General features: G+C 38.2%; 1 protein-coding gene across 2 annotated transcripts in view; it reads right to left on the bottom strand.

Moving 5' to 3' along the window:
• LOC124880984 (potassium voltage-gated channel subfamily D member 2-like) overlaps positions 1-11,932 on the bottom strand; it is an 81,353-nt gene that overhangs the window by 10,076 nt on the left and 59,345 nt on the right. For both annotated transcript variants that reach the window (XM_047386467.1, XM_047386458.1), the window contains exon 3: positions 404-566. In XM_047386467.1, the coding sequence (XP_047242423.1) occupies positions 404-566 (163 nt within the window). The remainder of the gene's footprint in view (positions 1-403; positions 567-11,932) is intronic.

The raw sequence follows: 11,932 nt of genomic DNA, 5'->3' as shown, positions 1-11,932 counted from the left end.
TCTATCTCTGTCTGACAGCAACAGTATTTGGCAGGAAGAAGTTCAGCTTAAATCTACTATTAGGAAAACTCTGACTAGGCAAACACTTTTAGCGGACAGTTTTTTCTTTTAAAAAGCTGCTGACACGATAATCTGCAGACAGATGATTTGTTTAGCCTTTGTCATTCCCTTCTGTTATTTCTGACTCACTGAAATACACTCGAGCAAGTTCAGCCCATCCCGATGCGCACATCGACACAAGCACAATAAAAGATTAATATTCTGGAAGATAGTGTTTGCCCTGTCATTCTGTTACAGGCGGATAAGACGGGGACAGAGGAAAAAGGGCAGAGAGAAGCAAAATAAATACTAAAAAAAGAGGGAAGAGAAAGGAGAGGGGTGGAGGTTTGGGGTGGGTCAGTACCCTCTGGGCTCGTCGTTTCTCTGCCCGCTGGCTTTGGTGGTAGATACGGCTGAAGTTTGACACTATGACAGGGACAGGCAAGGCGATGACCAGCACCCCGCTCAGAGAGCATATGGACCCAAACACCTTCCCCACAATCGTCTTTGGCACCATGTCACCGTACCTGAAAGACAGAAAAAAACAAAGATCACTGTAAGCAGACTCAACAGAAAAACAGGAAGATGATATTAATATCTATACTATTATATTATATTATCTAATTGAATCCAATTTGTTTCTTTTAAAACACTTTTACTTTATAAACACAAACTCAGTGTATTTTGCTGCGATTTTATATGATAGACCAACACAAAGTAGTAAATAACTGAAATGGAAGAAAAAGAACAATTTCTTTTAACCGTTTTTACAAATCTAAAGTGGATCACATTTGTTTGTAAAATACTAATACCATATAAAACAACCTTTTGCTGCAAAATTCAGCTGCAGGTCTTTTAGAGTACTACCTTTGCACATCTGTGCTAACATTTTACCCATTATTCTTTGCAAATAATAGCTTAGGCACCTCAGATTGGTTGGAGATTATCTGTGAATTTTCACAGTCTTGCCACCATTTTTCAAATTGATTTAGCTCTGGACTTTGACTGGGCATTTCTAACATTTGGATATGCTTTGATCTAAACCAGGAGTTTTCAAACAACAGCCTGGGGGACATTTGCTGCCCATTCAGTGATTCTGTGTGCTGCCCCTGACCACATTTCAAGAATGGTACAAATGTGGTGCAGCTGGTGGTGGCAGATGAACACTTTTTCTGTAATTTGTTAAGGTGAGATTTTTTAAGGTGGGCAGTTCATTCTTGTTCCTTAGAATATTCAATGATTGACATAAATTAGTCTTTGTTTGTATCATTAAAATATTGAATGTGATGTTTATTTTTTTAAATAAAAATTGCACACAACAAAGATTTATTTACCTTTTTATCTTTAAAACAAATCATATTCTCATCAACTCTGACCAGCTTCCCTGACTCTGCTAAAGAAATGTATCCCCAGAGCTTGGTACTGCCACCACCATGTTTCATAGCGGTGATGGCATTTTATTTAGCGGCATCAGTGTAAAGGGGAATGAACACAAATGCAGGCCACTTTGTTTATATTTTTATATGCAAATGATTTTGAAAACCATGTATGATTTCACAACTAATCACTGCTTTGTGCTGTTCTGGTTAAAATACCAAGAAAATACTTTTAAGTTTTTGGTTGTACCCTCACAAGATATTGGGGGGGTGGGGGGGGTGGGGGTGGGTCACTGTAGCTGTCATGTGTTTCATGTTATTTTTATGAGTCCTGAAATAGTTACACTGACCTTGGATTATTTCACAACTTCAAATAAGAAGTCACACATTTGAAGCGGTGAGGAATAAATAGGACTTCTCTGAAGATTACTCGTCTTGGCCTACTTTCTTTCCATGCCACCCTGCTTTAAAAAGCCTGTTTAATATATAATTACACACCTGCTGGCAGCGACTAATGCCTTCACGTCGTGACCAAATGCGCTACACATCCTCTTTGACCTCTGTTAGCCAAACAGCTTGTGAAAGATACGGGGAGCAGTTTCACATCGAGCGCAAGCAAAGAGGGGAGATGCTGAATCCTGGGGAGATTTGTTTAAGATTGTGCTCCTCGGCAACAACTACTGTGGTGTTTTGTTCTTTATTCCCATATTAAAACAGGTCGTAAATTATGAAATGTAGATATGAAGTGAAAACAAGCACAGGAATAAAAAAATATCAAGAGCATACATCGGCATACTGTACCTATTTTCAATCCCATCTCTTCACTTAAAGTGCTGTGAAATGTTTTTGCCCCTTTAGAGATTTATTCCATTTTTGCTTTTCGGTTGCACCTAAGTGTTTCAAATCAAAGGTAAAAAAGCTTTCCAAACCAAACTGACCCTATGTAAAAGAGTAATTGCCCATTTAAACCTAATAACTGGTCTTTCACATTGCTGTGGAGAGTTTTTACTCCACCCTTCTTATAAAAATTGCTTTAATTCAACCACATTGGAGGGTAGGTCCAAGACTTTGACTAGGCCACTCCAGAACCATTTAGTTTGTTTTCTTTTGTTTTTGGAGTCATTTAGGGGGGGGCTTGCTAGTGTGGTTTGGATTATTGTCCTGCTGCAATATCCAAGTGTGCTTGAGCTTAAGGTCATGAACCGATGGCCGAACATTATACTTCAGGATTTGGTGGTAGAAAGCAGAATTGATGATTCCATCAAATAGAACAGGTTGTTCAAGTCCCAGCAGTATTTTCTGCCTTAGAACTGTTATTGTAATATGTCTTATTGTTGAATCATGAACTTTGACCTTAAGTGAGGCATGTGAGGACTGCGAGGCTTTAGACATTGTTCTTCTGTGACCTCCTGGATGAGTTGTGGATGCTGGAGTCATTTTGGTTGACTGGCCACCCCTGGAAGGTTCACTATTGTTCTACGTTTTCTCTGTTTGTGGACAATGACTCACTGTGGTTTGCTAGAGTTCCATAGCCTTAAAATGGCTTTGGAACCTTTCCAGACTGATAGGTATTAAGGACGTTGTTTCACATCTGTTCTTAAATATCAGCCTGCTTCATGTTGTCAGACAGGTTCTATTTAAGTGATTAAACATGCCCATCCAAAAAAATGTGGTAAATTAAAGTTAATTCATGATTTAAGACGGGCATTTACATTACATTATAACATAATGGCCAGTTGGTTTGCATAGCTCTTAATGATTTTATTCTCTCAATAAATTCATTTAAAAATCATTTTTCCATATTTAGTCAGGATATCTTAGTCTGATTTTAACATTTTTCTGATGTTCTGAAACATTTAGATATTTGACATAAAGGCAAAACTATAAAGAGAAACAATTCTGTAAGGAGGTAGTTTTTCACCGCACTGTATTTCCACTGTTTGTGGTTCTGTTCTCTGTTTGAGCCTGGTAACTCCATAGAATTTTCTTGTTTATGACCCATAATCAAGCTTAAATAACTATTAGTGACTTTCTTTTGTGGTCACATAACCCATTCATCTTACAATAGAGTATGAGTATTCTAGAAACTAACCTAGATAGTTATACAGCATGTACTCCAACAAAACCATATTGCATCTGTGTGCATAACAGGAATGGGCAACATCTAACGGTGTACCATCTTGATGGAGCATCTGACTTTGAAGAAAAATGTCTAATTGCTATACCTCATTGTCTTTAAAGATAATCACATTTCTTAGTGTTGCCCTTATCCTATGGCCCTTAATTCAGTGTAGAGGTGCTATGAAATGGGAGCCATTTAGGGAGGTGAGATGTCACAATTTATGATTGATTTTATCTAAGCAAACCAAAATGCCCATAAAAGCTGTGTATCTAGTTCTTGACCTTGCATACGTCATTTTTCTAATGTTTATTAAGGAAAATCAATAATGATGACAAACCTAATTAGAGATGTAGCAATAAGGCTTTTATAGGCCAGTGCATATTGCCTATAATTCAACAGGAAATTAGCTTATTGGCCAAAATAGGGCTATAATGCATATGTCTTTAACCTTCACCTGAGTTTAATTAAACTTGAAACAAAATGTATCAAATGATGTCTCCTTTTGTGTGAGCAGACCAAATAAGTCAGAATTTTTAATTTTGGTGCATTTAAATAGAAAAAAAATGATTTTTCAGTATTTGATCTTGATGAGAGTTTTGATCATTTGACCAGTGACTGGTGCATCACTCAACATAAAAAAGTCAGGAGCAGTTTAAATCCAACCATCCGCAATATAAAAATGTGCAATACCTGAAATTAGACAAAACATTGGGTTTTGTTGCAGGAAAATACTCTTACGGGTGAAAGTACTGGTGTTTGTTAGTGCATTTGCCATTATAGATCATACAGGTTTATTTGAAACGTGCCTAAAAAATCTTCAATTGATGGGCTAGACAAATCTACAAGTGTCACGCTCCTCCTCCATTGCAAAAAAAAAAAAAATTGCCTCAGCTCTAACTCTAACATTCAACTTGAATTCAGACAAAATGAGGGGCCAAGAGAATACTTGAAACCTAGGAATAGGTGTAGGCGTAACAAAGAAAAACAAGATTCAGCCTTAAGGTGACAAGTGCCAACAGGAATATAAGAAAAAATATTTACTTGGAAAGAGAAGGACATGTTATTACCACATCGGTTGGCAGTTATTTGCAGAAAATAAACAAATGAGACGTAAAACAACAAATTCTTTGCAGAAAGCATTGAGATGGGTATAGCCCTCTGTTGACATGGTAGGCCATAGGCAATGCTGAGATTCACATCCAATGCACATGAATGATTCAGAGAGTGTATGTTTTCCTTGTTTTCGAAGCCTTCCTCCCCATAACCAGCAGTTTGCAGGATTGCAGGTGGGTGTGATGAATGATCGAGACCCTAATGTGCAAATGACCTGAGAAGACCATTACCTCCCGAGAGGAAGATAAATGCAGGTAGGAAGGGACATCAGCACTGCTCAGTGTCTGTGACAGCAGCGCGTCTCTCAACTGAGGCGGCGTAATGTGAATGTATCACTACACGGGAGGTTGACTATTTCATAAATGAAGTTGTCTAATGCCCACAGCCGTATGCCTGAGTCATTAGGCTTTTGGGTTTCCATCACGTTGGACCCAGCGGCCTGGACTTCAATGGAAAAAAAAGATGTAAAGTGGACATTTTAATATCACGCTTGACGAGGCTTCGTGTACAGCCGGTTTGCTTTCAAGTCCACCCATTTCATAAAGATGTCATTAGTTTTACAGATCATTACGAGTCGAATCATTTTCTTATGCAATCACAGACGCAGCCTGACAGCAGGTGTCAAATTATTGATTCTGGATGTTGTGTTGAAAGTTAGCTTTCTGCTACACGAGTCCCCTCGCTGGTATGGGCCAGTTATTGGTATCAAGGCATACCAAGCTTTTAACCCCTCACTGCCACTACATTCTGTGCTGGGTCCCTTTGAAACAAAAAAGTGCTGTTTTTAAAAAACTTTATCAGAAATATATTGTAATAAGACATTTTTGCTATTTCTTTATTTTTTATGGGTGCCCTTGTAAGCTTCTATTCTATGATATTCTGTTGTTATTCTTGTGTTATTCTATTCTTCAACACTTGATGAATTTTTAAAAAATGCAGTACTGTATCAGATCAATTTTTATTTTCTGTGCAGCCATAAAACGCTCCCAAAAAGAAATTTGTTTTACATCCAGTATATGGAGATTGGTAGATTTACAGTAGATGAAAAATATCTCCACTGAGTGGAAACCAGTAATTTATTAAATTTTGAAAGGATTTCAACTCCAGAGAAATTAAAACTAAATATAAATCAAATTGCAATAGCAGTGTAATAAATATGCACTTTGAATGGATGTCAGTGGCACTGCTGGTAATGCTGAAGGGACACAGAATTCTCTATCTAGTTCAAAATACACAACCTGGCCAAACGTTTATGCCATTTACACCTACACATCCAAAGCTGTGCAAAGCTAACGTGCAAAAACAAATGCAGGGTTAAAAAATTACAATATCAAAACCACTCAAATTCACCCATCATACCATTCCTAAGGCTTAAAGTCCTTTCAATTAAAATGCAAGAGGAAGTTTTGCAGTGAAGTTGTTTTCCGGCTGTTCAAAGCAAAGTTTCATCCCTGTTTTGACGTAATTTGCTCCTGCACATTTTGTCTTGATTGCAGAAAAGATAGTTGGCTGTTGGGTAAGTCATAGTGTTAAAACCTAAAGAGCACTGCCAATCATTGCTATTAAGGTTGTGCATTTTGGAACGTACTGTTGTCATGCTAAGAAGCTAAAGCAGCTTACCCTAACCTTGCTACATGGAAAGATAGCCAAGTTAAATAATCAGCAAATATTGGCTAAGACTCTCAGTGTTGCTCTATACAGAAAAAAACAACAAAAAGGGTTAATATTCTGTGCTACAAGCATATTTCCCTGAAACCCTCTACTATCTATTGGGTGTTATTTCTACATCTGTCTTAAGTTCTCCACCACTGTGTACATCCTTCAAATAGTAACAATACTAATAATAATAATAATAATTCTATACTGATGAGCTATACTCTGGATGACTTCTGGCCAATGTATGTCAGCTGCTAACAGGGTGAGTAACCATGTGGAAATTCCAAGTTGCCTCACTATAATCTGGCAATGATAAAGAACCCTTAAAAAAATCCAGGATACAGATGGTGGATGGCATCACCAACAAAATCTAATCATATATTCTTTGTCCTAATACGCGCCTTGTCTGAAAATTTGAGACAAAAAACATAATCTCCTTGGGGGTAACAAATGTTTCTTTCCTTTTCAAATAAAATCAATACAATCATGTCATTAATTACGTTTAAAAATTTTTAAGTAATTCAATGATATCATAAAGTTGTTGTATTTTTACTGAAGGGTATCATACTGGGAAAATCTCATACCATATGTCTTACTTAAACGGACAAGGAAGATGATACTACATCGAGGGTTTAATGCAATATTTTCCTGAATCAACGTGTGATGGCCAAGCATGGTGGTGAGTGGGGAGGGTGTTTGGTGGGTAGGAGCAAGCGCACTCAGGAGAGAAGCACTAACAGTGATGGATTGTTCATGAGGGGGAGGCTGAGACACACCAAGCTGCTACTCCTGCTTTGTTCTTGTTTTCTCTGACTGCCAGGTATCCACGTTTGCCACCGCGAGCTGACATGGCCGAGACGCAAAGATGGATGGCCAGATTTTTATCCTCACTGCAGCGGAGGAAGAGGAATGTCGGAATGACTGAGTATCAATTCCCCACTTACACCCACCTGAAACTGTGTTGTGCTCATGCCGTCGTGAAACAACACAGCAGTTTCTCTAACAATCGTCTTGCAGATTACAGCACTGCAGATGGAGGTCAGGCACCGTGCGAATGGGTAAAATTTGGGGTGCTTTGAGGGAGAAATGTCAGACTTAAAGGAATATTTGAAGTCTGAAAGCGGATGGATGAATGGACTCCGCCTAGGCGGGATAATAGACCAATCAAACATTCATGAATCTCTGTATCAACCTAGGTGGCAGCATTTGTGTGGCTGACCTCCATCAGAGAGGCCTTGAGACAGATTTCTGCACATGACCTCATCGCCTCACAGCGAGCACCGCCGGTACCCAAAAACACGGACACGCCCAGGAACATACATAGGCAGTCACGAGAACATGCACCTGTTTGCATGTGTGTGTGTGTCTGGGTGTGTGTGTATCAGAGTGTATGTGAAAAAGCCTGTAATTTGACATCTAGTTAAACCAATCCCCCTTCCTAAAAAAGCAATCTTGCTTCTTGATTGTCTTCCAGAACCCTGCGTCTGAAATCTGACCGCCATCTGGTTTGTGGGAAGTGCAGAAAAAAAAGATCTGGATGGCTTTACACTAATGTTATTTTTTATTCCTTTTCTTCAAGTCACTGTATTTGCCCTCCTTCTAAAATTAAACTAAACAAAACCAGGTAATTTTAACTTGTATCCCTTTCTGATATTTTGTGCTGCTGGCTGAGTCTGCTGCACACAAGCGGTTGGTGATTGCAAAGAAAATAGTAAGTCTTACTGACTGTTACTGTTTCTGATTAAAGCACTGAGGGTTAAAGTAAGTCTTGCCTCCCCACCAACTCACATTCCAGTTGTGATCATTGCAGCAGCTTAGCAATGCTGACAAAAGGATTGTGGCTGATCTTTCAGCTGAGAGGGTTTTGTCAGGAGCATTAAAATCCAATCATCCTCTGGCACCTCTGTCATACCTCCAGCTTCCACCTCCTGGATTTTCCTGTGTAACCCACTCACCTTCAGCAGAGGAGACTGCAAAGTGCATTAATGCAGAGGGTAGGGAACGGCTAACGCTCACAGGTGCAGGAGGTAAAATGAAAAACATTCTGAATAACATAATGGTACAACTGTAAATGCAACATTTCAAAAGGCTGGAAGGAAATTTCATGTAATTGGACAGGAAGACCAATCTGTTGCAGTACATATAGTGGGAGGTAAAAAGGGTCAATTTAGATATTTGTGCAATAGGGCTGCAATGTATTTAGACTGAAAATATTTAGTATGAGCCTATATATTTATATCAGTATATATATATATATATATATATATATATATATATATATATATATATATATATATATATATATATATATATATATATATATATATATAACACGTTTAACATGCAGCTAACTCTTACAGATCACATATCACATGAGTCACAAACAAATTCAAAATTTTTGGTGGAGATGCTCAGTCATTCCAGACATGCGAATGACATGTGACCAAAAATAACCAAAAATTTTTAAATTATGCGTGTAGGCAGCGTGTTTGGTGACGACAACCCAAACTTTGAGCCGCATGGAGGGTAGAGCCCGTGGCTTGTTTGCCCCATTTGTAACCATTATGGCCCTATTAGTGTGATAGTTCTGACTACAAATTATGGACAAAGCCATTACAAATAACAGACCAGCACCCTGGTCATTTTTTTTTGCCACCATTTCATTTCATACTGAACTTTTTAAGATAAAAGACATCTAAATGGTGAAGCCCACCCTAGGATGCTTCATGCTGACCATGTGTCAATACGAACCTGCCAGGTTTGACAACCAAGAATTAAAAGTAATTTTCAATATTCTACTTAAAGTCTATTGTAAGAAAATATGGTTATATATGGTTATAATATCTACTGTGCTGTGATCACAGACATTTTTTGTCATATTTTATAAGTCAACTTGCCCAAACTCTGTCAAAACCGAAAGAAATGGGAATATTGTGTAAAACAAAACTCTTCTGAAAATATTTTACCTTTGCATGAAATTACATGATAGATTTGAGGAATGTTGCGGTCATTTAAAATCATAAATAATGAAATTATTTACAACAAAAAAAAAAACATATACACCAAGGTTTAGCTATTTGGGCATGACATGTTTTGTTTGCAGGTATAAAATGGAAGTAGAAAGAGATAAATGGCAATGTGTTGGTACAATATGGGGTTGCAAAATGGCAAAAGGGCACAGTGAAAAATGCTTTTATTTATAGTTTTATTATCAAATGTCACAACAGTCATGTCCAAAATCTTCTACAACCATCATTCTTGACAATTTAAAAAAGGTATCATATTAATGCTATTATGTTTTAATTCGTAAACCTCTATGGTCAGCTTTAACTGATTAGTTTGTGACTGGTACAGCATATCAAAACTGAATTTTTATCAAACATTTTAAACATACTTTGATTCATGACTGAGCAAAATACAAAATAATATATTATATTATATTATATTTGTTCACCTTGATATGAGCCTATAGAAAACTTACCAAAATGTGACACCCCTAAACTGTTCACACTCATATTGAACAATGCTATTCCCAATTACTTTGGTCTTTCTTTTACCAAACCATGACAAAAACTGTCCTTTGAATGCATGTTTAAAGAAATTATAGCACATTTCAAAACAAATTATATCTGGGATTTTCCACCCGTTCCTGTGATTTACTGGCGACCAGTCTGGGGCACCTCTCACTCAATGACTGGTGGAGATAGGCACCAGCCCCACTTTTGATCTACACCACTTTTATATTTTAATGAGATGCAAGCTAGTTTAATTATTACATGAACTACATAGATTAATCAGCCGATTAGAGTGAATATGAATAAGACCCAGTGTCACATCTAATGCACTCTTTAAGCATGTTGTTTCATGGCAGGAATTATGCAGGGGACCGCAGTCATCTGATTCTCAAATTAATTTCACTCTCACCATCTCACTCAAGCTGATTTAACATCTGTTCTACTTCAATGGAAGAAGATAAATATATTTAGAATGTATTCATACAGAACTGTCACGGTACAGACATCATTTTACAGAGTGTGTAATCACAGAAGAGTACATCAGTCACAGGCGATCATCGCTCTCATTCAGAAGAGGATGTTCTCACTTGTTTTTGTTACCTTGTTTTTGTCTTGAGGGGCCATAACAGAAAATAAGTTAAACAAACTATTTAAAGCCCTCCACACCAAAGCAATACAAGATTGACAAGCAATCATAACACGAAGGAACTAAAAGGCCTGCTAGCTTGTGCAAAAAAACAGGTGGGGGATCAATGGAAATAATTCATTCACCGAAGAACACCTACTGGTATATAATAAGCACAAGTAAACACATCACAACAAATGCCAAGATTCCAATAATCTCTCAAACTGCAAGAGGGAATCCTTTTGACATTTTGTAATCAGAACAAGTGTTGACCAGGAAAAAAAAAACGGAAATAAATACATCACAAAAAAGAAATCTTGCTGGTAAATTATTTTCACCAAGAAATACAGTAATTGTATGCAAAAATATAAATGAGAGATTAGATTACAGATAATTACTTTAAAAAAGGCAAAAAAATAAAATAAAATCCTTAGTTGATATTTTATTTAATCTTTAAAAGTAAAGTCATAGGTGGTTATGCTATGCCTTAAGCCTCTGTACCACACAGATTTCACTGAAACTAAAAAACCCATATTGTAAGTTTGAGTTTTGACTTCTTAAGAAGCCCCCCCACCGATCCCCCCACCGCGGTCCAGTACAGAGTTGGGTTAATTGGGAGTGTGCACATTATGTGCTACATTTGTGGGTTTATGTTTATCACACGATGGCAGCCTCGGAGCTTCGCTCTCTCTTTATTTTTGTATTTTCTGTGTTTTTATGTTTTTCGAGCCACAATCCTGTGGTCTCGTTCAGTAGAGAGGAACTTAACATCAGAGAGTTCTCTCTTGGGTTTTTTTCACCATCTTTCATCGATCCGAGGTTCACTGAGCTCCTGGCAAGCGGAGCTGCGGCTCTATACGGGATACTGCGCCGAAAACGGCGGAAGGGAAAGCGTGCTGGCGCGCTGGTAAAGCTCCGCAAAAGAGGACTTCGCACACCACTGCCTTCAATCCACCTGGCAAATGTCCGCTCTCTCAACAACAAGATGGACGAGCTGCTTCTTCTCACCGGTAAAAACACGGACCTCCGCGGATCAGCGGTTCTCTGCTTCACCGAGACATGGCTGAGTGAAAACATCCCGGACCGCGCACTGCTGATGCCGGGTTTCCAGCTGTTCAGAGCGGATCGCAGCGCGGAGCTATCGGGGAAGAAGCGAGGAGGCGGAATCTGCTTTTATATAAATGAAGGTTGGTGCAGAGACATAAAAGTGCTGGGGAAAATATGTAGACTTGATCTGGAGGCATTTTACACAAACTGTGAACTGTTTTATTCGCTGAGAGAGTTTTCCTCATTTATAATAATTGGCTCATATTTTCCACCGCATGGCTGCACTTCTGCTACTGAAAAACATCTTGCTGAGCTGATTACAGACATGGAGAAAAAATACACGGACTCTTTCATCATAATACTGGGAGATTTTAACAGAGCAAACCTCTCCAATGAATTCCCCAAATACAGACAGCATATGAAGTGTCCCACCAGAGAC

Source organism: Girardinichthys multiradiatus, chromosome 2, assembly GCF_021462225.1.
Source record: "Girardinichthys multiradiatus isolate DD_20200921_A chromosome 2, DD_fGirMul_XY1, whole genome shotgun sequence".
In the NCBI taxonomy this organism is placed as follows: Eukaryota; Metazoa; Chordata; class Actinopteri; order Cyprinodontiformes; family Goodeidae; genus Girardinichthys; species Girardinichthys multiradiatus.
This window is presented reverse-complemented; position numbering and strand designations above follow the sequence as displayed.